At 45.9% G+C, this 27,954-nt stretch overlaps 1 protein-coding gene across 2 annotated transcripts in view; it reads right to left on the bottom strand.

Moving 5' to 3' along the window:
* LOC115171832 (protein HID1-like) overlaps positions 1-27,954 on the bottom strand; it is a 64,312-nt gene that overhangs the window by 21,363 nt on the left and 14,995 nt on the right. For both annotated transcript variants that reach the window (XM_029729010.1, XM_029729011.1), the window contains exons 3-12: positions 21,435-21,605; positions 18,389-18,505; positions 12,544-12,650; positions 10,938-11,051; positions 10,083-10,293; positions 9,653-9,709; positions 8,218-8,358; positions 5,327-5,417; positions 4,345-4,496; positions 3,796-3,874 (exon numbers count right to left, since the gene is read on the bottom strand). In XM_029729010.1, coding sequence (XP_029584870.1) covers positions 3,796-3,874; positions 4,345-4,496; positions 5,327-5,417; positions 8,218-8,358; positions 9,653-9,709; positions 10,083-10,293; positions 10,938-11,051; positions 12,544-12,650; positions 18,389-18,505; positions 21,435-21,605 — 1,240 coding nt within the window. The remainder of the gene's footprint in view (positions 1-3,795; positions 3,875-4,344; positions 4,497-5,326; positions 5,418-8,217; positions 8,359-9,652; positions 9,710-10,082; positions 10,294-10,937; positions 11,052-12,543; positions 12,651-18,388; positions 18,506-21,434; positions 21,606-27,954) is intronic.

Here is a 27,954-nt window from a genome sequence, read left to right as displayed (position 1 = left end):
CAATTATTCGCATAAGGAAGTGACGCAGAGGAAGTAGAGCCGGATGCCTCGTCCGGATCCGCAGAAGGCGAGTAGGAAAGCTGCCGTTACCGTCAATATTACTCGCCAACGTGCAATCATTGGACAATAAACTAGACGAGGTACGATCACGAATATCCTACCAACGGGACATCAAAAACTGTAATATCCTATGTTTCACAGAATCGTGGCTGAATGACAACATGGATATTCAGCTAGCGGGATACACGCTGCACCGGCAGGATAGAACAGCACACTCCGGTAAGACGAGGGGGGGCGGTCTGTGCATATTTGTAAACAACAGCTGGTGCACGAAATCTAAGGAAGTCTCTAGATTTTGCTCGCCTGAAGAGGAGTATATTGTGATAAATTGCAGGCCACACTACTTGCCTAGAGAGTTCTCAGCTATACTTTTTGTGGCTGTTTATTTACCACCACAATCAGATGCTGGCACTAAGACCGCACTCAGTCAGCTGTATAAGGAAATAAGCAAACAGGAAACCACTCACCCAGAGGCGGCGCTCCTAGTGGCCGGAGACTTTAATACAGGGAAACTTAAATCAGTTCTACCAAATCTCTATCAACATGTTAAATGTGCAACCAGAGGGAAAAATAATCTAGATCACCTGTACTCCACACACAGAGACGCGTACAAAGCTCTCCCTTGCCCTCCATTTGGTAAATCCGACCACAACTCTATCCTCCTGATTCCTGCTTACAAGCAAAAATTAAAGCAGGAAGCACCAGTGACTCGGTCTATAGAAAAATGGTCAGATGAAGCAGATGCTAAACTACAGGACTGTTTTGCTATCACAGACTGGAACATTTTCTGGGATTCTTCCGATGACATTGAGGAATACACCATATCAGTCACTGGCTTTATCAATAAGTGCATTGAGGACGTCGTCCCCACAGTGACTGTACGTACATACCCCAACCAGAAGCCATGGATTACAGGCAACATTTGCACTGAGCTAAAGGGTAGAGCTGCCGCTTTCAAGGTGCGGGACTCTAACCCGGAAGCTTACAAGAAATCCCGCTATGCCCTGCGACGAACCATCAAACAGGCAAAGCGTCAATACAGGGCTAAGATTGAATCATACTACACCGGCTCCAACGCTCGTCTTATGTGGCAGGGCTTGCAAACTATAACAGACTACAAAGGGAAGCACAGCCGCGAGCTGCCCAGTGACACGAGCCTACCAGACAAGCTAAATCACTTCTATGCTCGCTTCAAGGCAAGCAACACTGAGGCATGCATGAGAGCATCAGCTGTTCCGGACGACTGTGTGATCACGCTCTCCGTAGCCGACGTGAGTAAGACGTTTAAACAGGTCAACATAGACAAGGCTGCGGGGCCAGACGGATTACCAGGACGTGTGCTCCGGGCATGTGCTGACCAACTGGCTGGTGTCTTCACTGACATTTTGAACATATCCCTGATTGAGTCTGTAATACCAACATGCTTCAAGCAGACCACCATAGTCCCTGTGCCCAAGAACACAAAGGCAACCTGCCTAAATGACTACAGACCCGTAGCACTCACGTCTGTAGCCATGAAGTGCTTTGAAAGGCTGGTAATGGCTCACATCAACACCATTATCCCAGAAACCCTAGACTCACTCCAATTTGCATACCGCCCAAACAGATCCACAGATGATGCAATCTCTATTGCATTCCACACTGCCCTTTCCCACCTGGACAAAGGGAACACCTATGTGTGAATGCTATTCATTGACTACAGCTCAGCGTTCAACACCATAGTACCCCCAAAGCTCATCACTAAGCTAAGGAACCTGGGACTAAACACCTCCCTCTACAACTGGATCCTTGACTTCCTGACGGGTCGCCCCCAGGTGGTGAGGGTAGGTAGCAACACATCTGCCACACTGATCCTTAACACTGGAGCTCCCCAGGGGTGCGTGCTCAGTCCCCTCCTGTACTCCCTGTTCACCCACGACTGCATGGCCAGGCACGAGTCGAACACCATCATTAAGTTTACAGAAGACACAACAGTGGTAGGCCTGATCACCGACAACGACGAGACAGCCTATAGGGAGGAGGTCAGAGACCTGGCCGGGTGGTGCCAGAATAACAACCTATCCCTCAACGTAACCAAGACTAAGGAGATGATTGTGGACTACAGGAAAAGGAGCACCGAGCACGTCCCCATTCTCATCGACGGGGCTGTAGTGGAGCAGGTTGAGAGCTTCAAATTCCTTAGTGTCCACATCAACAACAAACTAGAATGGTCCAAAGACACCAAGACAGTCGTGAAGAGGGCACGACAAAGCCTATTCCCCCTCAGGAAACTAAAAAGATTTGGCATGGGTCCTGAGATCCTCAAAAGGTTCTACAGCTGCAACATCGAGAGCATCCTGACTGGTGGCATCACTGTCTGGTACGGCAATTGCTCGGCCTCTGACCGCAAGGCACTTCAGAGGGTAGTGCGTACGGCCCAATACATCACTGGGGCAAAGCTGCCTGCCATCCAGGACCTCTACACCAGGCGGTGTCAGAGGAAGGCCCTGAAAAATGTCAAAGACCCCAGTCACCCCAGTCATAGACTGTTCTCTCTACTACTGCATGGCAAGCGGTAACGGAGTGCCAAGTCTAGGACAAAAAGGCTTCTCAACAGTTTTTACCCCCAAGCCATAAGACTTCTGAACAGGTAACCAATGGTTACCCGGACTATTTGCATTGTGTGCCCCCCCCCCCAACCCCTCTTTTACGCTGCTGCTACTCTCTGTTTATCTTATATGTATAGTCACTTTAACTATACATTCATGTACAGACTACCTCAATTGGCCCGACCAACCAGTGCTCCCGCACATTGGTTAACCGGGCTATCTGCATTGTGTCCCACCACCCGCCAACCCCTCTTTCTACGCTACTGCTACTCTCTGTTTATCATATATGCATAGTCACTTTAACCATATCTACATGTACATATTACCTCAATCAGCCTGACTAACCGGTGTCTGTATGTAGCCTTGCTACTCTTATTTCCAAATGTATTTTTACTGTTGTTTTATTTCTTTACTTACCTACACACACACACCTTTTTTTCGCACTATTGGTTAGAGCCTGTAAGTAAGCATTTCACTGTAAGGTCTACACCTGTTGTATTCGGCGCACGTGACAAATAAACTTTGATTTGATTTGAGACACTGTGGAGGAGAGGGAGGAGGAATCATTTGTAGAGATACTGTACATTTTGACCACAGATTGAGCCTAATCCTAGCTAGACTAAAAAGCAAGTAACATCTCAATATGCATGTACAGCATCTAAGAATTACTTAATGAGTACATCTGTTTAGGTGTTAAAGGTGATCTCAGGGACTGTCCCAAAGTAATGTAATATTGAACTGTTCAATACCTCAGAACTTTCTGTGAGGCTGAGGTTACAACAAGGAGTGTAGATGTTTCCTGTGGATCGGATTGCCTCATGATGACGTGTTGCTGTGCCGATTGTAGCCTACTGTATGTTTTAAATGTTGTAACGCTGTAATGACTACTGCAGTAATGTAACGCTGTAACACTGTAACGCTGTAATGACTACTGCTGTAATGTAACGCTGTAATGACTACTGCTGTAATGTAATGCTGTAACACTGTAACGCTGTAATGACTACTGCTGCCTTCTTGGCCAGGTCTCTTTTGTAAAATAGACTATGTATCTCAATGGGACTTTCCTGGTTAAATGAAGGTTGAATAAATAAATAAAGAACCATGTGCATATTTGACCAGCAGATGGAGCCAGTGCAGAGCTACTCGCCATTCACTACGATGGTGAGCAGGCAGTCAAACAGAGGCTGTAGACGCTGGTGGCCGCTGGTGATGATCTTGTGGAACACCTGGAGATCACACAGAGGTACAGACATAGAGATATAATTACTAGAAGGGACAAGGGCAATTTGACTGGAACACTTATGGGTACACTCAATCGCCGTCAAGCCACCCATCAGAGAACATATATTGACTTGAATGTCTGTTGTAGCAATTATATTTATATAGGACATGGATTCAAATAGTATTTGTTTCCATTCAAATGCTTTATCTGCGCTTCATTAATCTTGCTTGGCGCAATGGAACCAATGGGAGAGTCCCAATAGAGATAACCCTATTTGAATCTAAGTGCAATAAAGACACCAAGCTATAACTGGAGAGGCTTTTTAATTAACATATAGAGGCAGATCACAGAAAATGTAATATTGCCTGCAGAATTAATCAATTTGCTACAGTCACACTGTATTCAACAGAGATATATTCTATTCATTCTATATTTATGCTGTAGCCTACTGTAACTTGTATGGCAGAGTCTTACTACTATGAGTAGGTCGGCGTGGGTCCCTGTAAACACTGGGATGTCCATAGGTACGTGGACAGAGTAGGGCTTGTTGAGACGCACGCCAAAGTTCCTCTCTCCACTCAGCAGCAGCAGGATGAAGACACCGATGTGCATGAGACCCACACGGGCTATAGCAGAAACACGTGCACACACACAAGCTCACACACACACACACACACACACACACACACACACACACACACACACACACACACACACACACACACACACACACACACACACACACACACACACACACACACACACACGAGCGAGAGACAATCACTAAAACCATTACCAAGGCATACGTTAATAAAGCAGACATTCACAGCCGTTTTCAGATATATAGTGTATTCCAGTCCCTACAGACAGATATATAGTATATTCCAGTCCCTACAGACAGATATATAGTATATTCCAGTCCCTACAGACAGATATATATAGTATATTCCAGTCCCTACAGACAGATATATAGTGTATTCCAGTCCCTACAGGCAGATATATAGTATATTCCAGTCCCTACAGACAGATATATAGTATATTCCAGTCCCTACAGACAGATATATAGTATATTCCAGTCCCTACAGACAGATATATAGTATATTCCAGTCCCTACAGACAGATATATAGTATATTCAAGCCCCTACAGACAGATATATAGTATATTCCAGTCCCTATAGACAGATATATAGTATATTCCAGCCCCTACAGACAGATGTATAGTATATTCCAGTCCCTACAGACAGATATATAGTATATTCCAGTCCCTACAAACAGATATATAGTATATTCCAGTCCCTACAAACTATACTCACACCCTGCCATCATTCATAGGATAGGTCTATCTGTGTGTGTGTGTGTGTGTGTGTGTGTGTGTGTGTGTGTGTGTGTGTGTGTGTGTGTGTGTGTGTGTGTGTGTGTGTGTGTGTGTGTGTGTGTGTCTACAGACTATACTCACACTGGTCGGCCCGGGCGTCATTAAGGTAGAAGAGGATGGGTACCAAGATGTCCAGAACATCACTGCTCTTCAATACAAAGAACAGGAACTTCTGTGATGGGCAGAGAGACGGTGGTCTGGGTTATTAGAATGTGATGCGTGTTTGTTTCTCTGTTGAGGGTCGGCTATTCTTCTATTATATCTCTGTTGAGGGTCGACTATTCCTCTATTCTATCTCTGTTGAGGGTCGACTATTCTTCTATTATATCTCTGTTGAGGGTCGGCTATTCCTCTATTCTATCTCTGTTGAGGGTCGGCTATTCCTCTATTCTATCTCTGTTGAGGGTCGGCTATTCCTCTATTCTATCTCTGTTGAGGGTCGACTATTCTTCTATTCTATCTCTGTTGAGGGCAGGCTATTCCTCTATTCTATCTCTGTTGAGGGTCGGCTATTCCTCTATTCTATCTCTGTTGAGGGTCGGCTAATCTTCTATTCTATCTCTGTTGAGGGTTGGCTAATCCTCTATTCTATCTCTGTTGAGGGCAGGCTATTCCTCTAGTCTATTTTCACTCTTTCATTGATTCTCAAGATTTTGATCATCTAGGCTACTAAATGTAACATTACTGTCAATATGGTATGTTATGTATGTACCTGTCTTCTACCTGTTTATTCACTGATGATGTCAATATGGTATATTATGTATGTACAGTTGAAGTCAGAGGTTTACATACACCTTAGCCAAATACATTTAAACTCAGTTTTTCACAATTCCTGACATTTAATCCTAGTAGAAATTCCCTGTCTTAGGTCAGTTAGGATCACCACTTTGTTTTAAGAATGTGAAATGTCAGAATAATGGTAGAGAGAATTATTTAGTTCAGCTTTTATTTCTTTCATCACATTCCCAGTGGGTCAGACGTTTACATACACTCAATTAGTATTTGGTAGCATTGCCTTTAAATTGTTTAACTTGGGTCAAATGTTTCGGGTAGCCTTCCAGAAGCTTCCCACAATAAGTTGGGTGAATTTTGGTCCATTCCTCCTGACAGAGCTGGTGTAACTGAATCAGGTTTGTAGGCCTCCTTGCTTGCACACACTTTTTCAGTTCTGCCCACACATTTTCTATGGGATTGAGGTCAGGGTTTTGTGATGGCCACTCCAATACCTTGACTTTGTTGTCCTTAAGCCATTTTGCCACAACTTTGGAAGTATGCTTGGGGTCATTGTCCATTTGGAAGACCCATTTGTGACCAAGCTTGAACTTCCTGACTGATGTCTTGAGATGTTGCTTCAATATATCCACATAATTTTCCTGCCTCGGGATGCCATCTATTTTGTGAAGTGCACCAGTCCCTCCTGCAGCAAAGCAGCACCCCCACAACATGATGCTGCCACCCCCGTTTTTCACGGTTGGGATGGTGTTCTTCAGCTTGCAAGCCTCCCCCTTTTTTCCTCCAAACATAACGATGGTCATTATGGCCAAACAGTTCTATTTTTGTTTTATCAGACCAGAGAAATTTCTCCAAAAAGTATGATCTTTGTCCCCATGTGCAGTTGCAAACCATAGTCTGGCTTTTCTAATGGCGGTTTTGGAGCAGTGGCTTCTTCCTTGCTGAGCGGCCTTTCAGGTTAAGTCGATATAGGACTTGTTTTACTGTGTATACCTTTGTACCTGTTTCCTCCAGCATCTTCACAAGGTCCTTTGCTGTTGTTCGGGGATTCATTTGCACTTTTCGCACCCAAGTACGTTCATCTCTAGGTGACAGAACGCGTCTCCTTCCTGAGCGGTATGACGGCTGTGTGGTCCCATGGTGTTTATACTTGCGTACTATTGTTTGTACAGATGAACGTAGTACCTTCAGGCGTTTGGAAATTGCTCCCAAGGATGAACCAGACTTGTGGAGGGCTACAATTCTTTTTCCTGAGGTCTTGACTGATTTCTTTTGATTTTCCCATGATGCCAAGCAAAGAGACACTGAGTTTGAAGGTAGGCCTTGAAATACATCCACAGGTACACCTACAATTGACTCAAATTATGTCAATTAGCCTATCCGAAGCTTCTAAAGCCATTACATAATTTTCTGGAATTTTCCAAGCTGTTTAAAGGCACAGTCAACTTAGTGTATGTAAACTTCTGACCCACTGGAATTATGATACAGTGAATTATAAGTGAAATAATCTGTCTACAAAACATTGTTGGAAAAATTACTTGTGTCATGCACAAAGTAGATGTCCTAACTGACTTGCCAAAACTATAGTTTGCTAACAAGAAATTTGTGGAGTGGTTGAAAAACAAGCTTTACTGACTCCAACCTAAGTGTGTGTAAACTTCCGACTTCAACCGTACCTGTCTTCTACCTGTTATGTATTCACTGATGATGTCAATATGGTATATTATGTATGTACCTGTCTTCTACCTGTTGTGTATTCACTGATGATGTCAATATGGTATATTATGTATGTACCTGTCTTCTACCTGTTGTGTATTCACTGATGATGTCAATATGGTATATTATGTATGTACCTGTCTTCTACCTGTTGTGTATTAACTGATGATGTCAATATGGTATATTATGTATGTACCTGTCTTCTACCTGTTGTGTATTAACTGATGATGTCAATATGGTATATTATATATGTACCTGTCTTCTACCTGTTGTGTATTCACTGATGATGATGATGTATCTAGCTAAAATGTAGTTGTTTTTTTTAAATATAACGTGGCTCAATTGAATACAGTGAACACAATAACAACCTGCATGGTTTCCTACCAGCCTGGTCCTAGATCTGTTTGTGCTGTATAGCTTAGCACTCCTACAGTAGGGTAAGGAATAACACCGATCTGGGATCAGGCTAGTCTCCTACCTTATTATAATATAATAATATATAATAATAATATATTATATATGACCTTATTGAAGTCACAGAGCTTCCAGAAGAGCACCAGCAGCTCCTGGTGGAACTGGATCTTCTTGGTAGAGTTGGGCAGGTAGGTCTGCATCAGAGGGTTTACCAACAGGCGAGCCAGTCCCTTCAACACAAAGTCATAGTCCTGGAGAGGGGGGGACACAAGCAGGCTCTGAGGTTCAGATATTCATTTGAGAGCTTTAGACTAAGGTCTTTTCACATAGCAAAGCTGCACTTGTGATGTACCATTAGAGGAGAAAGCGTGTAACCATGATAGAAGAGAGAATTACAAAGAAAAGAGAACTACAAAGAAGAGAGAACTACAAAGAGAAGAGAACTACAAAGAAGTGAGAACTACAAAGAGAAGAGAACTACAAAGAAGAGAGAACTACAAAGAATAGAGAACTACAAAGAAGTGAGAACTACAAAGAAGTGAGAACTACAAAGAAGCAAGAACTACAAAGAATAGAGAACTACAAAGAAAAGAGAACTACAACGAAAATAGAACTACAAAGAAGAGAGAACTACAAAGAACAGAGAACTACAAAGAAGAGAGAACAAACAAAGAGGAGAGAACTACAAAGAAGAAGGAACTACAAAGAAAAGAGAACTACAAAGAAAAGAGAACTACAAAGAAAAGATAACTACAAAGAAGAGAGAACTACAAAGAAGAAGGAACTACAAAGAAAAGAGAACTACAAAGAAGAGACAACTACAAAGAAGTGAGAACTACAAAGAAGAGAGAACTACAAAGAAGAAGGAACTACAAAGAAAAGAGAACTACAACAAAAATAGAACTACATAGAAAAGAGAACTACAAAGAAGAGAGAACTACAAAGAAAATAGAACTACATAGAAAAGAGAACTACAAAGAAGAGAGAACTACAAAGTAATAGTCCTACTGAGGGGGTCACATGACCTTTAGACTAGGGTCAGACCTTTAGACTAGGGTCAGACCTTTAGACTAGGGTCTTTGACACGGCTGCACTGTAGCCTGGTTAAATGAGACTGAACATTCCTCACATCTAAAACAGTGTAGCATTCAGTCTAGGACCAATAGGCTCCATAACAGGGAGGAGGCTTCTAGGACCAATAGGCTCAATAACAGCTTCTAACTCCAAGCCATAAAACTGCTGAACAATTCAACAAATGGCCACCCGGACTATAGCCACCCGGACTATAGCCACCCGGACTATAGCCACCCGGACTATAGCCAATTTATTGTGTTACATCCATTGTGTTACATTTTATATTTTAGTTTATTTAGTAAATATTTTCCAAATTCTATTTCTTGAACTGCATTGTTGGTTAAGGGCTTGTAAGTAATCATTTCACTGTAAGATCTACACCTGTTGTATTAGGTGCATGTGACAAATACAATTTGATTTGATTTGCTTTGAAATGTGTGAAAAATATGACAACAACAAGAATGACTGTACCTCTTCCCTGTGAATTCTTGAAAGGTAGTTTACAAACAGGTTGTCAGGGCCCACAGACTGCAGAGAGACAGAGAGAAGAATTATGTAACAGCAACAACTGAGGGCTATGACAAGCCCCTGGTCTCTGAAGGTGAATGTTAGCACAATGTATCATGACAGGCCCCTGGTCTCTGAAGGTGAATGTTAGCACAATGGATCATGACAGGCCCCCCTGGTCTCTGAAGGTGAATGTTAGCACAATGTATCATGACAGGCCCCTGGTCTCTGAAGGTGAATGTTAGCACAATGTATCATGACAGGCCCCTGGTCTCTGAAGGTGAATGTTAGCACAATGTATGTTGAATTAAATGTGAGAGACACACACACACGGACAGAGAGACACACACACACAGCATCACCCTCCCCCTGTACAGAAGAGTCCTGGCCTTACATCCTGGTCCTCCATGCTGGAGGGAGATGGGGGTCGGTGGGCCAGCCCTCCTCCATCGTGCTCCAGGGTGACGATGAGGATCTGCACGGCCTGCTCCACCAGCTGCTCCCGGTAGTCGGAGAAGAGCAGGTGATTGTAGGGGATGCCATAGCCCACCGGGTCGTAGGCACACACCACGTTGACCAGGGAGGTGAAGAGAGGCAGGGCATGCCTGAGGTAGGTGGACAGAGGGAAATAATCATTTGTGTCAGTTATTGTTAGGGGGAAATGATGTGGTTTGGTGTATGTTTGTGTTGGATTGCGTGTGTATATGTGTATGTGTGTATGTGTGTGTGTGTGTGCGCGTGTGTGCGTGCGTGTGCGTGTGCGTTTGTGTGTGTGTGTGTGTGTGTGTGTGTGTGTGTGTGTGTGTGTGTGTGTGTGTGTGTGTGTGTGTGTGTGTGTGTGCGTGTGCGTTTGTGTGTGTGTGTGTGTGTGTGTGTGTGTGTGTGTGTGTGTGTGTGTGTGTGTGTGTGTGTGTGCGCGTGTGTGCGTGCGTGTGCGTGTGCGTTTGTGTGTGTGTGTGTGTGTGTGTGTGTGTGTGTGTGTGTGTGTGTGTGTGTGTGTGTGTGTGTGTGTGTGTGTGTGTGTGTGTGTGTGTGTGTGTGTGCGCGTGTGTGCGTGCGTGTGCGTGTGCGTTTGTGTGTGTGTGTGTGTGTGTGTGTGTGTGTGTGTGTGTGTGTGTGTGTGTGTGTGTGTGTGTGTGTGTGTGTGTGTGTGTGTGTGTGTGTCTGTGTGTGTGTGTGTGTGTGTGTGTGTGTGTGTGTGTGTGTGTGTGTGTGTGTGTGTGTGTGTGTGTGTGTGTGTGCACCTCACCTGTTTTCTGTGGAGCAGAAGAAGCTGACCCAGGGGTTGAGGATGGTGTCTGAGGAGGGAGGGAGGTACATGGCCTCAGAGAAACAGGTCAGCAGCAGCCTCAGCAGCTCCGTCCTGAGTGGGCAAAATCAGACATAGAAAGAGGTTCACTGTGGGGGGGGGGGGGGGGGGGGGAGAGAGAGAGAGAGAGAGAAAGAGAGAGAGAGCGCAAAACAATTTGACCCAACCAAATCATGAGAAAACAAAAAGATAATTGCTTGACACATTGGAAAGAATTTACACATTGGAAAGAATTTACAAAAAAACAGAGCAAACTAGAATGCTATTTGGCCCTAAACAGAGAGTACACAGTAGCAGAATACCTGACCACTGTGACTGACCCAAAATTAAGGAAATCTTTGACTATGTACAGACTTGGTGAGCATGGCCTTGCTATTGCTTGCTATTACTGCTCACAAAATTAGGTGGAAACTGAGATGCACTTCCTAACCTCCTGCCAAATGTATGACCATATTAGAGACACATATTTCCCTCAGATTACACAGACCCACAAATAATTCAAAAACAAATCAAATTTGGATAAATTCCCATATCTACTGGGTGAAATACCACAGTGGGCCATCACAGCAGCAAGATTTGTGACCCGTTGCCACAAGAAAATGTCAACCAGTGCTGAACAAACATCATTGTAAATACAACCTATATTTGTGTTTATTTATTTTCCCTTTTGTACTTTAACCATTTGTACATCGTTACAACACTGTATATATACATAATATGACATTTGACATGTCTTTAATCTTTTGGAACATTTGAGTGTAATGTTTACAGTAAATTTTGTATTGTTTATTTCACTTTTGTTTATTATCTATTTCACTTGCTTTCCCATGCCAGTAAATCCCTTAAGTTGAATTGAAATTGAATTGAAAGGAGGGGGGAGAGAGAGGTAGAGAGTGGGAGGAGAGTGGTGAGAGAGAGGGGAGAGAGCGGGGGAGAGCGAGAGTGGAGGGAGAGGAAGAGAGAGTGGGGGGAGAGCGAGGGTGGAGGGAGAGCGAGAGAGAGTGGGGGAGAGCGGGGGAGAGTGAGATAGAGAGTGGGCGGAGGGGGGAGAGCGAGAGAGATAGTGGGGGTAGAGTGAGAGTGAGAGAGAGAGAGAGAGAGAGAGAGAGAGAGAGAGAAAGAGAGCGAGAGCGATAGTGGGGGCAGAGGGAGAGAGAGAGCGAGAGAGCGAGAGAGATAGTGGAGGTAGAGAGAGAGAGAGATAGTGGAGGTAGAGAGAGAGAGAGAGAGAGGTAGAGAGAGAGAGACAGAGAGAGAGAGAGAGAGAGAGATAGTGGAGGTAGAGAGAGAGAGAGAGAGAGAGAGAGAGAGGTAGAGAGAGGTAGAGAGAGAGAGAGAGATAGTGGAGGTAGAGAGAGAGGAGAGAGAGAGAGAGAGAGAGAGAGAGAGAGAGAGAGGGAGAGAGAGAGAGAGGTAGAGAGAGAGAGAGAGAGAGAGAGAGAGAGAGAGAGGTAGAGAGAGAGAGAGAGACAGAGGATAGAAAGAGGATCATAAAGCTCATCAGAACACAGACGTCAACATAAGGACTCTCATCACTGTGACTCACCTGTTGAGGTCGTGGATGTAGTTGAGTGGGGGGGACTGGGCGAACCCCACCCCTGCCTCCCAGATATACTCACAGCTGTCTATGGTCTGCATGTCCTCCACAGAGTCCTGTAGGATGGTGACATCATCATGGGACCATCAATCCCAATAACTACTGGGAGAGAGCTACTACTGCTCCCTACACCATCACATCATTGTTCAGTCATCTAAAACAATGAATACACCATATGAAGCAAACAACGAGTCAGTACACAATTTCACAGAGAGACCTAAGGTGGTCCTCTGTAGACCAGTTGGTAGAGCATGGTGCTGTGTGGTTCAGTTGGTAGAGCCCGGTGCTGTGTGGTTCAGTTGGTAGAGTATGGTGCTGTGTGGTTCAGTTGGTAGAGCATGGTGCTGTGTGGTTCAGTTGGTAGAGCACGGTGCTGTGTGGTTCAGTTGGTAGAGCATGGTGCTGTGTGGTTCAGTTGGTAGAGTATGGTGCTGTGTGGTTCAGTTGGTAGAGCATGGTGCTGTGTGGTTCAGTTGGTAGAGCACGGTGCTGTGTGGTTCAGTTGGTAGAGCATGGTCCTCTGTAGATCAGTTAGTAAAGCATGGTGCTGTGTGGTTCAGCTGGTAGAGCACGGTGCTGTGTGGTTCAGTTGGTAGAGCACGGTGCTGTGTGGTTCAGTTGGTAAAGCATGGTGCTGTGTGGTTCAGCTGGTAGAGCACGGTGCTGTGTGGTGCAGTTGGTAGAGCACGGTGCTGTGTGGTTCAGTTGGTAGAGCATGGTGCTGTGTGGTTCAGTTGGTAGAGCACGGTGCTGTGTGGTTCAGTTGGTAGAGCATGATGCTGTGTGGTTCAGTTGGTAGAGCATGGTGCTGTGTGGTGCAGTTGGTTGAGCATGGTGCTGTGTGGTTCAGTTGGTAGAGCATGGTGCTGTGTGGTTCAGTTGGTAGAGCATGGTGCTGTGTGGTTCAGTTGGTAGAGCATGATGCTGTGTGGTTCAGTTGGTAGAGCATGGTGCTGTGTGGTTCAGTTGGTAGAGCATGGTGCTGTGTGGTTCAGTTGGTAGAGTATGGTGCTGTGTGGTTCAGTTGGTAGAGCATGGTGCTGTGTGGTTCAGTTAGTAGAGCATGGTGCTGTGTGGTTCAGTTGGTAGAGCATGGTGCTGTGTGGTTCAGTTGGTAGAGCATGGTGCTGTGTGGTTCAGCTGGTAGAGCATGGTGCTGTGTGGTTCAGTTGGTAGAGCATGGTGCTGTGTGGTTCAGTTGGTAGAGCATGGTGCTGTGTGGTTCAGTTGGTAGAGCATATATTATATGAGCTAGAGATACAAATTAAAATAACATAAAATATAAAAACATTTTCCCTTACGTATTTTTTTGGAGTACTAATGTTATTGTCCCCAATAACAAAAGAAATACTTAAATACATGTAATTTTGTCCTTGAAACATTTACTTGAAATACTGAAGAATTCCATTCATTCCTATGGAGGAGTGCTCCGACTATCCTGCCTGTTTGGCCCTGTCCGGGGGTATCATCGGATGGGGCCACAGTGTCTTCTGATCCCTCCTGTCTCAGCCTCCAGTATTTATGCTGCAGTAGTTTATGTGTCGGGGGGCTAGGGTCAGTCTGTTACATCTGGAGTATTCTCTTGTCTTATCCGGTGTCCTGTGTGAATGTAAATATGCTCTCTCTAATTCTCTCTTTCTCTCTTTCTTTCTTTCTCTCAGAGGACCTGAGCCCTAGGACCATGCCTCAGGACTACCTGGCATGATGACTCCTTGCTGTCCCCAGTCCACCTGGCCATGCTGCTGCTCCAGTTTCAACTGTTCTGCCTGCGGCTACGGAACCCTGACCTGTTCACCGGACGTGCTTGTTGCACCCTCGACAATTACTATGATTATTATTATTTGACCATGCTGGTCATTTACGAACATTTTAACATCTTGACCATGTTCTGTTATAATATCCACCCGGCACAGCCAGAAGAGGACTGGCCACCCCTCATAGCCTGGTTCCTCTCTAGGTTTCTTCCTAGGTTTTTGGCCTTTCTCAGGAGTTTTTCCTAGGGAGTTTTTCCCAGCCACCGTGCTTCTTTCACATGCATTGCTTGCTGTTTGGGGTTTTAGGCTGGGTTTCTGTACAGCACTTTGAGATTTCAGCTGATGTACGAAGGGCTATATAAATAAATTTGATTTGATTTGATTTGATTTTGACTAGGGAGGGCCAATATGGCCGACCGGTGGCTCCGAAGCCTCTCAACGGCCAATACATTAGCATCAGCAATCCTGGGTTTATATACAGTGGGGGGGAAAAGTATTTGATCCCCTGCTGATTTTGTACGTTTGCCCACTGACAAGGAAATGATCAGTCTATAATTTTAATGGTAGGTTTATTTGAACAGTGACAGACAGAATAACAACAACAAAATCCAGAAAAACGCATGTCAAAAATGTTATAAATTGATTTGCATTTTAATGAGGGAAATAAGTATTTGACCCCTCTGCATTTCTTTGTCAGTGGGCAAACGTATAAAATCAGCAGGAGATCAAATACTTTTTTCCCCTCACTGTACGTCAATGGTTTTAAGTGAAGTGCATGTGTGATGTCCATACCATAAAGATTATGCAGTTTATACACACAGGGATAATTACACACATATAACCTTCTAACTATAGTTACAGAACAAGTTTTAGGCGGACATAAGCAGGATATACATGACAGACCTAAAATGCAACACATATCTCCTCTTTTTGAGTTTCCCCATACGTTGCTATGGGCCACATTCCAATTCAGCTATTACTCAGTGACACAGAGAACTGTTTCTGGAGAGAGCAGTAAGACAGGTAGCCTGATCCCAGATCTGTGTGTGCTGCATAGCCAGAACTGTTTCTGGAGAGAGCGGTAAGACAGGTAGCCTGGTCCCAGATCTGTGTGTGCTGCATAGCCAGAACTGTTTCTGGAGAGAGCGGTAAGACAGGTAGCCTGGTCCCAGATCTGTGTGTGCTGCATAGCCAGAACTGTTTCTGGAGAGAGCGGTAAGACAGGTAGCCTGGTCCCAGATCTGTGTGTGCTGCATAGCCAGAACTGTTTCTGGAGAGAGCGGTAAGACAGGTAGCCTGGTCCCAGATCTGTGTGTGCTGCATAGCCAGAACTGTTTCTGGAGAGAGCGGTAAGACAGGTAGCCTGGTCCCAGATCTGTGTGTGCTGCATAGCCAGAACTGTTTCTGGAGAGAGCGGTAAGACAGGTAGCCTGATCCCAGATCTGTGTGTGCTGCATAGCCAGAACTGTTTCTGGAGAGAGCGGTAAGACAGGTAGCCTGATCCCAGATCTGTGTGTGCTGCATAACCAGAACTGTTTCTGGAGAGAGCGGTAAGACAGGTAGCCTGATCCCAGATCTGTGTGTGCTGCATATAGCCTATTAGCTACCTCTAAAACTGTAAGGGTACAGCCTATTGGCTACCGTCTAAAACTGTAAGGGTACAGCCTATTAGCTACCTCTAAAACTGTAAGGGTACAGCCTATTGGCTACCGTCTAAAACTGTAAGGGTACAGCCTATTGGCTACCATCTAAAACTGTAAAACTGTAAGGGTACAGCCTATTGGCTACCTCTAAAACTGTAAGGGTACAGCCTATTGGCTACCGTCTAAAACTGTAAGGGTACAGCCTATTGGCTACCGTCTAAAACTGTAAGGGTACAGCCTATTGGCTACCGTCTAAAACTGTAAGGGTACAGCCTATTAGCTACCTCTACAACTGTAAGGGTACAGCCTATTGGCTACCATCTAAAACTGTAAAACTGTAAGGGTACAGCCTATTGGCTACCGTCTAAAACTGTAAGGGTACAGCCTATTGGCTACCGTCTAAAACTGTAAGGGTACAGCCTATTGGCTACCGTCTAAAACTGTAAGGGTACAGCCTATTGGCTACCGTCTAAAACTGTAAGGGTACAGCCTATTGGCTACCGTCTAAAACTGTAAGGGTACAGCCTATTGGCTACCGTCTAAAACTGTAAGGGTACAGCCTATTGGCTACCGTCTAAAACTGTAAGGGTACAGCCTATTGGCTACCTCTAAAACTGTAAGGATACAGCCTGTTAGCTACCTCTAAAACTGTAAGGGTACAGCCTATTGGCTACCGTCTAAAACTGTAAGGGTACAGCCTATTGGCTACCTCTAAAACTGTAAGGGTACAGCCTATTAGCTACCTCTAAAACTGTAAGGGTACAGCCTATTGGCTACTGTCTAAAACTGTAAGGGTACAGCCTATTGGCTACCTCTAAAACTGTAAGGGTACAGCCTATTGGCTACTGTCTAAAACTGTAAGGGTACAGCCTATTGGCTACCTCTAAAACTGTAAGGGTACAGCCTATTAGCTACCTCTAAAACTGTAAGGGTACAGCCTATTGGCTACCTCTAAAACTGTAAGGGTACAGCCTATTGGCTACTGTCTAAAACTGTAAGGGTACAGCCTATTGGCTACCGTCTAAAACTGTAAGGGTACAGCCTATTGGCTACCGTCTAAAATGTAAGGGTACAGCCTATTGGCTACCGTCTAAAACTGTAAGGGTACAGCCTATTGGCTACCTCTAAAACTGTAAGGATACAGCCTATTAGCTACCTCTAAAACTGTAAGGGTACAGCCTATTAGCTACCTCTAAAACTGTAAGGGTACAGCCTATTGGCTACTGTCTAAAACTGTAAGGGTACAGCCTATTAGCTACCTCTAAAACTGTAAGGGTACAGCCTATTGGCTACTGTCTAAAACTGTAAGGGTACAGCCTATTGGCTACCTCTAAAACTGTAAGGGTACAGCCTATTGGCTACTGTCTAAAACTGTAAGGGTACAGCCTATTGGCTACCGTCTAAAACTGTAAGGGTACAGCCTATTGGCTACCGTCTAAAAATGTAAGGGTACAGCCTATTGGCTACCGTCTAAAACTGTAAGGGTACAGCCTATTGGCTACCTCTAAAACTGTAAGGATACAGCCTATTAGCTACCTCTAAAACTGTAAGGGTACAGCCTATTAGCTACCTCTAAAACTGTAAGGGTACAGCCTATTGGCTACTGTCTAAAACTGTAAGGGTACAGCCTATTAGCTACCTCTAAAACTGTAAGGGTACAGCCTATTGGCTACTGTCTAAAACTGTAAGGGTACAGCCTATTGGCTACCTCTAAAACTGTAAGGGTACAGCCTATTAGCTACCTCTAAAACTGTAAGGGTACAGCCTATTAGCTACCTCTAAAACTGTAAGGGTACAGCCTATTGGCTACTGTCTAAAACTGTAAGGGTACAGCCTATTAGCTACCTCTAAAACTGTAAGGGTACAGCCTATTGGCTACTGTCTAAAACTGTAAGGGTACAGCCTATTGGCTACCTCTAAAACTGTAAGGGTACAGCCTATTAGCTACCTCTAAAACTGTAAGGGTACAGCCTATTAGCTACCTCTAAAACTGTAAGGGTACAGCCTATTGGCTACTGTCTAAAACTGTAAGGGTACAGCCTATTAGCTACCTCTAAAACTGTAAGGGTACAGCCTTAGCGTTCACTGTAAACGCGCACTGGAAGTTGCACAAAATTCTCACAAGGTTCAAGTTTTCGCTCACAAGACAAACATTTCTCTCAGTGCCCCACTTCAAGACCTCTTTACTGAGGAATGTGGTTGTTTTTTTTATCATTGTGTTTTGTGTTTTTGTATTTTCTTGGTGTATTTCCTATGCTGCTGTGATTGGGTAATTGTTGTGTAATTGTTAAGCTGCAGGGCTCCCTTGCAAAAGAGACCTTGGTCTCAATGGGATTCCCTGCTAAAATAAAGGTTCAATCAAAATGAATAAGCACTGGATCCGATGAGAGTACTCACAGGTCCTCTCCGGTGGCTGTTCACAGTGAAGTCAGGACAGAAGAGCAGGTCGGCCATGGCCAGGAGCAGAGACTCAGCCAGTGGACGAGCTCCTTCATCATCATCCATCTCATCTGTCTGTGAAGGAGGATGGAGTGGACAGGAGGATGGAGTGGACAGGAGGATGGAGTGGACAGGAGGATGGAGTGGACAGGAGGATGGAGTGGACAGGAGGATAGGGTGGACAGGAGGATAGGGTGGACAGGAGGATAGGGTGGACAGGAGGATGGGAGGGACAGGAGGATGGGGACAGGAGGATGGGAGGGACAGGAGGATGGAGGGGACAGGAGGATGGGAGGGACAGGAGGATGGGGACAGGAGGATAGGGTGGACAGGAGGATGGAGGGGACAGGAGGATGGGGACAGGAGGATAGGGTGGACAGGAGGATAGGGTGGACAGGAGGATGGGGTGGACAGGAGGATGGAGGGGACAAGAGGATGGGGACAGGAGGATGGAGGGGACAGGAGGATGGAGGGGACAGGAGGATGGGGACAGGAGGATAGGGTGGACAGGAGGATAGGGTGGACAGGAGGATGGGGACAGGAGGATAGGGTGGACAGGAGGATGGAGGGGACAGGAGGATGGGGTGGACAGGAGGATGGAGTGGACAGGAGGATAGGGTGGACAGGAGGATGGAGGGGACAGGAGGATGGGGACAGGAGGATAGGGTGGACAGGAGGATGAGAGGGTGGGGGGCAGGAGGATGAGGAGACAATATTAAACCCCTCTACACTTTGTTAACCTCTATAGCAAACAGAAACATATTTGGTAACAGCACTGACAACAACTTTCATTTTGATGTTATTTTCAGTCTGATGAAAAGTATACCCAGAAACTTTGGAATTCATTGTGTGTCAAAGCATCCTGTCAAATGAGAAACTAGAGTTCTACTGAACTTTTAGGAGTCAAGTTCCTCTTATCTTCACATGTAGGAAGAAACAAACGTAATCAGGAGAGGTAGAATATGCACCTGGGAGATTTTCTCTCATCATCATGATGTATTACTGTGTTGTGTTCATTAGGCAGCTGATTGAAGAACTGCCAGGGACTACCTACACTTGTCCAATAAAAAAACATTGTGTGCCCAAATGAACACAACCATGGTGTACAATGGATGAAACATACCATCTACTGGAATGAGGAAACTAATTAGTCAGATGAATGAAGTATTAAATGTTTTTGTGATCAACAGAAGCCAATTTCCTCCCACATATCCACCAGTCTCACTTGGCTGCAGTGCAGGGACTACAGACATCTAAGACTCATTCATGTTGAGATGACAAATTAACAGGACTGGTATTTTTACTAACATCTTCCATGAAGCGTTTGTAAAATGGAACAGTGGGTAGAGTCTGTCTAGCCTGGTCCCAGATCTGAGACCAGGCTAGTATCTGTCGAATATGGGACAAAACACTGGCGCTTGCAGCAGCTATGTGGGAGTTAGCTGCAATAAGAGGTTAGCTTACACTGATCTGCAGCCATAGGGATTATCATTTGAAATCTGGCTACGGGCAACATTTTCATAGTGCAAAAGCATTGCGCAAATTAAATCACGCCACCCGATTATAATAAGGGTTTACGGTCATTTGAGCCAGTTTACTACAGCAGGAACATAATCCTGCAGCAACAGGAAATGTGAATTATTATGTGGATTATAATTAATGGACATGTTTGTAAGGGTTGATATATTTTTCATAAGGGAAAATCAAGTCTGAAATTTGCAAAGTGGAAATTACACATTTCAGAAGCCTTTTTAAACCACAAATACACTATAAATTAAACATTTCCTGCATTGCAAAAAAGTTATTCTGCAACAGGGTGATCAAATTAAGATCTTACATCTGTGCTGTAAGTGTATCTCAAACCCTAGCCAACTCTGCATACAGTATACTCCTCTTTTTTACTCCCACACACCCACCGCCCACTCCCCACAGCTCTTCCAGCGCCAGGCATAGTGGATCCGAACAACCACCCACTCCCCACAGCTCTTCCAGCGCCAGGCATAGTGGATCAGAACAACCACCCACTCCCCACAGCTCTTCCAGCGCCAGGCATAGTGGATCAGAACAACCACCCACTCCCCACAGCTCTTCCAGTGCCAGGCATAGTGGATCAGAACAACCACCCACTCCCCACAGCTCTTCCAGCGCCAGGCATAGTGGATCAGAACAACCACCCACTCCCCACAGCTCTTCCAGCGCCAGGCATAGTGGATCAGAACAACCACCCACTCCCCACAGCTCTTCCAGCGCCAGGCATAGTGGATCAGAACAACCACCCACTCCCCACAGCTCTTCCAGTGCCAGGCATAGTGGATCAGAACAACCACCCACTCCCCACAGCTCTTCCAGCGCCAGGCATAGTGGATCAGAACAACCACCCACTCCCCACAGCTCTTCCAGCGCCAGGCATAGTGGATCAGAACAACCACCCACTCCCCACAGCTCTTCCAGCGCCAGGCATAGTGGATCAGAACAACCACCCACTCCCCACAGCTCTTCCAGCGCCAGGCATAGTGGATCAGAACAACCACCCACTCCCCACAGCTCTTCCAGCGCCAGGCATAGTGGATCAGAACAACCACCCACTCCCCACAGCTCTTCCAGCACCAGGCAGTGGACCAGAAGAAGCCCCTCCACTCCCCACAGCTCTTCCAGCGCCAGGCATAGTGGATCAGAACAACCACCCACTCCCCACAGCTCTTCCAGCGCCAGGCATAGTGGACCAGAAGAAGCCCCTCCACTCCCCACAGCTCTTCCAGCGCCAGGCATAGTGGATCAGAACAACCACCCACTCCCCACAGCTCTTCCAGTGCCAGGCATAGTGGATCAGAACAACCACCCACTCCCCACAGCTCTTCCAGCACCAGGCACAGTGGACCAGAAGAAGCCCCTCCACTCACCACAGCTCTTCCAGCACCAGGCAGTGGACCAGAAGAAGCCCCTACACTTACCACAGTTCTTCCAGCACCAGGCACAGTGGACCAGAAGAAGCCCCTACACTTACCCCAGTTCTTCCAGCACCAGGCACAGTGGACCAGAAGAAGCCCCTCCAGTCTTGGTCCTCAAAGATGTAGGGCAGGATGCGGGTCAGCATACGACTACAGTTCAGAACGATCTGTTTCTCCTTCTCCAAGGGGCATCCAGACTCTGCTGCCTGCACCAGCTTCTCTACGGCCTGGGGGAGAGATGGCCTTGGTGTTATAAATACAGCCTGGGGGAGAGATGGCCTTGGTGTTATAAATACAGCCTGGGGGAGAGATGGCCTGGGGGAGAGATATGGCCTGGGGGAGAGATATGGCCTGGGGGAGAGATATGGCCTGGGGGAGAGACGGCCTCGGTGTTATAAATACAGCCTGGGGGAGAGATGGCCTGGGGGAGAGATGGCCTGGGGGAGAGATATGGCCTGGGGGAGAGATATGGCCTGGGGGAGAGACGGCCTCGGTGTTATAAATATGGCCTGGGGGAGAGACGGCCTGGGGGAGAGATGGCCTCGGTGTTATAAATACGGCCTGGGGGAGAGATGGCCTTGGTGTTATAAATACGGCCTGGGGGAGAGACGGCCTTGGTGTTATAAATACGGCCTGGGGGAGAGACGGCCTTGGTGTTATAAATACGGCCTGGGGGAGAGACGGCCTTGGTGTTATAAATACGGCCTGGGGGAGAGATGGCCTTGGTGTTATAAATACAGCCTGGGGGAGAGATGGCCTGGGGGAGAGATATGGCCTGGGGGAGAGATATGGCCTGGGGGAGAGATATGGCCTGGGGGAGAGATATGGCCTGGGGGAGAGATATGGCCTGGAGGAGAGATATGGCCTGGGGGAGAGATATGGCCTGGGGGAGAGATATGGCCTGGGGGAGAGATATGGCCTGGGGGAGAGATATGGCTTGGGCATTATAAATATTGTCAATGACTCACACAGCCACAGACATGTACGCATGCACACACGCACGTAAACACAGTCACTCATGATCAGATACAGTACACGGAGAAATGACATTAATCACATCAGCAATGTTTAGTACATTACATTGAGTCATACTAATATTCAATTCATCACATGCATAAATACATTTTTTTATGCATCAACACTTCTTTCGTTAGAGCAAATAACCAAAACACTATCCACTATTCACTCCAGCAGGTTGAAGTCTATGTCTGGCTCGTGTTATCAGGACGCAACATAGCAACACGTTTTGCCAAGGAAAACAAGTGATTGTTATTGGACTAGTTCTGGTAGTACCTCTCTGTCCCACTCTGTTTTCTTTCATGCTGTTGCATTCAGAACAGTGCCATGATGTTACAGAACACTGCCATGATGTTACAGAACACTGCCATGATGTTACAGAACACTGCCCTGATGTTACAGAACACTGCCATGACGTTACAGAACACTGCCATGATGTTACAGAACACAGCCATGATGTTACAGAACACTGCCATGATGTTACAGAACACTGCCATGATGTTACAGAACACTGCCATGACGTTACAGAACAGTGCCATGATGTTACAGAACACTGCCATGATGTTACAGAACACTGCCATGATGTTACAGAACACTGCCATGATGTTACAGAACACTGCCATGATGTTACAGAACACTGCCATGATGTTACAGAACACTGCCCTGATGTTACAGAACACTGCCCTGATGTTACAGAACACAGCCATGATGTTACAGAACACTGCCATGATGTTACAGAACACTGCCATGATGTTACAGAACACTGCCATGACGTTACAGAACAGTGCCATGATGTTACAGAACACTGCCATGATGTTACAGAACACTGCCATGATGTTACAGAACACTGCCATGATGTTACAGAACACTGCCATGATGTTACAGAACACTGCCATGACGTTACAGAACAGTGCCATGATGTTACAGAACACTGCCATGATGTTACAGAACACTGCCATGATGTTACAGAACACAGCCATGATGTTACAGAACACTGCCATGATGTTACAGAACACAGCCATGATGTTACAGAACACTGCCATGATGTTACAGAACACTGCCATGATGTTACAGAACACAGCCATGATGTTACAGAACACTGCCATGATGTTACAGAACACTGCCCTGATGTTACAGAACACTGCCATGATGTTACAGAACACTGCCCTGATGTTACAGAACACTGCCATGACGTTACAGAACACTGCCATGATGTTACAGAACACAGCCATGATGTTACAGAACACTGCCATGATGTTACAGAACACTGCCATGATGTTACAGAACACAGCCATGAAGTTACAGAACACTGCCATGATGTTACAGAACACAGCCATGATGTTACAGAACACTGCCATGATGTTACAGAACATTGCCCTGATGTTACAGAACACAGCCATGATGTTACAGAACACTGCCATGATGTTACAGAACACTGCCCTGATGTTACAGAACACTGCCCTGATGTTACAGAACACTGCCATGATGTTACAGAACACAGCCATGAAGTTACAGAACACTGTCATGATGTTACAGAACACAGCCATGATGTTACAGAACACTGCCATGATGTTACAGAACACTGCCATGATGTTACAGAACACAGCCATGATGTTACAGAACACTGCCCTGATGTTACAGAACACTGCCATGATGTTACAGAACACTGCCATGACGTTACAGAACACAGCCATGACGTTACAGTACACTGCCATGAAGTTACAGAACACTGCCATGATGTTACAGAACACTGCCATGAAGTTACAGAACACTGCCCTGATGTTACAGAACACTGTCATGATGTTACAGAACACTGCCATGATGTTACAGATCACTGCCATGAAGTTACAGAACACTGCCCTGATGTTACAGAACACTGCCCTGATGTTACAGAACACTGCCCTGATGTTACAGAACACTGCCATGATGTTACAGAACACTGCCATGATGTTACAGAACACTGCCATGATGTTACAGAACACTGCCATGATGTTACAGAACACTGCCATGATGTTACAGAACACTGCCATGATGTTACAGAACACTACCATGATGTTACAGAACACTGCCATGATGTTACAGAACACTGCCATGATGTTACAGAACACTGCCATGATGTTACAAAACACTGCCATGATGTTACAGAACACTGCCATGATGTTACAGAACACTGCCATGATGTTACAGAACACAGCCATGAAGTTACAGAACACTGCCATGATGTTACAGAACACTGCCATGATGTTACAGAACACTGCCATGATGTTACAGAACACTGCCATGATGTTACAGTACACTGCCCTGATGTTACAGAACACTGCCCTGATGTTACAGAACACTGCCATGATGTTACAGAACACTGCCATGATGTTACAGTACACTGCCATGATGTATCAAATGTCTGCTAAATGACTTAAATGTAATGTAAATGTAAAATCAGACATTATACAACAGGTGGGTCTAATCCTGAATGCTGATTGGTTAAAACCGCATTCCAGCTGGTGTCTATTCCATAAATTACCACCGGCTAAATCTATGACGTTAAAATGCCTATTTACTCTGTTCCATCTGACTGCACAATCCACTGTCTCATCAGCCCAGCCAAGCAATTTATCAACTTGATCTCCACTATAAAAAGCATCTAGACGTTATCTCACATTTCTTTTATACTAATGTGGAGATTTGTATAAATGTCTCTCCGACATTTGTAACATTGTTTTAATAGTCAAATTCAATCTCCAGCTGTCCAATAGTAATTAATGTGTAGGGAGTCGGGATGAGACAGAGAGGCAGGCAGCTTTTCTAAGCCAGACGAAATCATGAATCAGTATAATTTTTATGGATATATACAAATAACTATCATTAGAAAACAGGTCAAACGAAATGAAGTGCAGCTAGTTTGCAGTCTTTCCAGCTTCAGTTTGAAGTGATTGTGTTAGCTGTGTTGTTGGCTAGCTCCTCTGAACAACAGTGTCCTGACGAGTGAGCACATTTTCTAAGCCAGGCGAAACCGCACCTCATTAGCTCATTGTTATGGATGTATCCAAATAAATGTCTCTAGAAAACAGCTTAAACAAATGCAAATGCAGCTACTTTGCTGTTATTCTGGTTGCACCTCTTGATGTGGCTATAAGTTAGCAGTAGTTGGCTAGCTAGCGAGCAAGAGATAAGAACGTTGCCAGCCAGTATGACAATGGAACATTTACAACTCATCTGTGGCATTGTGTTATGTGACAAAACTGCACATTTTAGAATGGCCTTTTATTGTCCCCGGCACAATGATCATGCTGTTTAATCAGCTTGTTGATATGCCACACCTGTCAGGTGGATGGATCATCTTGCTCACTAACAGGGATGTAAACACATTTGTGCTCATCATTTGAGAGAAATCATTTTTTTGTGCGAATGGAACATTTCTGGGATCTTTTATTTCAGCTCATGAAACATGGGACCAACACTTTATATGTTACGTTTATATTTATGTTCAGTGTAGTTTGTTAACATCATCTCTTTTAATTCACTCACAGTAATTCAAGAAGATCTAAATGTATATTCCCATGAAGCTGATTGAGATCAAATGATTGGCACGCAGATACAATTTGGATGTTTCACCTGTAAAACGTGAATAATTCACGAGTGACAGTGATTATGGCCTATTTTGAAAGAAAGCCCCCCAGCTCCAACAGTCTGTCATGTTCCATTAGAGCCCCCCAGCATCAACAGTATGTCCTGTTCCATTAGAGAGCCCCCCAGTCTCAACAGTCTATCCTGTTCCATTAGAGCCCCCCCAGCATCAACAGTCTGTCATGTTCCATTAGAGAGCCCCCCAGCACCAACAGTCTGTCCTGTTCCGTTAGAGAGCCCCCCAGCACCAACAGTCTGTCATGTTCCATTAGAGCCCCCCAGTCCCAACAGTCTGTCCTGTTCTATTAGAGCCCCCCAGCACCAACAGTCTGTCCTGTTCCATTAGAGCCCCCCAGTCCCAACAGTCTGTCTTGTTCTATTAGAGCCCCCCAGCACCAACAGTCTGTCCTGTTCCATTAGAGCCCCCCCAGCATCAACAGTCTGTCCTGTTCTATTAGAGCCCCCAGCACCAACAGTCTGTCCTGTTCCATTAGAGCCCCCCCAGCACCAACAGTCTGTCCTGTTCCATTAGAGCCACCCCAGCATCAACAGTCTGTCCTGTTCTATTAGAGCCCCCCAGCACCAACAGTCTGTCCTGTTCCATTAGAGAGCCCCCCCAGTATCAACAGTCTGTCCTGTTCCATTAGAGAGCCCCCCCAGCACCAACAGTCTGTCCTGTTCCATTAGAGCCCCCCCAGCATCAACAGTCTGTCCTGTTCTATTAGAGCCCCCCAGCACCAACAGTCTGTCCTGTTCCATTAGAGAGCCCCCCCAGTATCAACAGTCTGTCCTGTTCCATTAGAGAGGCCCCCAGCACCAACAGTCTGTCCTGTTCTATTAGAGAGCCCCCCAGCCCCAACAGTCTGTCCTGTTCCAAAAGAGAGCCCCCCCAGCACCAACAGTCTGTCCTGTTCTATTAGAGCCCCCCCAGCACCAACAGTCTGTCCTGTTCCATTAGAGAGCCCCCCAGTCTCAACAGTCTGTCCTGTTCCATTAGAGAGCCCCCCAGTCTCAACAGTCTGTCCTGTTCCATTAGAGCCCCCCCAGCACCAACAGTCTGTCCTGTTCCATTAGAGAGCCCCCCCAGCACCAACAGTCTGTCCTGTTCCATTAGAGCCCCCCATCACCAACAGTCTGTCCTGTTCCATTAGAGAGCCCCCCAGCACCAACAGTCTGTCCTGTTCCATTAGAGCCCCCCAGCACAAACAGTCTGTCCTGTTCCATTAGAGAGGCCCCCCAGCACCAACAGTCTGTACAGTTCCATTAAAGAGCCCCCCAGCACCAACAGTCTGTCCTGTTCTATTAGAGCCCCCCCAGCACCAACAGTCTGTCCTGTTCCATTAGAGAGCCCCCCAGTCTCAACAGTCTGTCCTGTTCCATTAGAGAGCCCCCCAGTCTCAACAGTCTGTCCTGTTCCATTAGAGCCCCCCCAGCACCAACAGTCTGTCCTGTTCCATTAGAGAGCCCCCCCAGCACCAACAGTCTGTCCTGTTCCATTAGAGCCTCCCATCACCAACAGTCTGTCCTGTTCCATTAGAGAGCCCCCCAGCACCAACAGTCTGTCCTGTTCCATTAGAGCCCCCCAGCACAAACAGTCTGTCCTGTTCCATTAGAGAGCCCCCCCAGCACCAACAGTCTGTACAGTTCCATTAAAGAGCCCCACAGCACCAACAGTCTGTCCTGTTCCATTAGAGAGCCCCCCAGTCCCAACAGTCTGTCCTGTTCCATTAGAGCCCCCCAGCACCAACAGTCTGTCCTGTTCCATTAGAGAGCCCCCCCAGCACCAACAGTCTGTCCTGTTCCATTAGAGAGCCCCCCAGCACCAACAGTCTGTCCTGTTCCATTAGAGAGCCCCCCCAGCACCAACAGTCTGTCCTGTTCCATTAGAGAGCCCCCCAGCACCAACAGTCTGTCCTGTTCCATTAGAGAGCCCCC

This window comes from Salmo trutta, chromosome 32, assembly GCF_901001165.1.
Source record: "Salmo trutta chromosome 32, fSalTru1.1, whole genome shotgun sequence".
Lineage (NCBI taxonomy): Eukaryota > Metazoa > Chordata > Actinopteri > Salmoniformes > Salmonidae > Salmo > Salmo trutta.
Note: the sequence above shows the minus strand (reverse complement) of the source record. Positions and strands in the feature narration are given on the sequence as shown.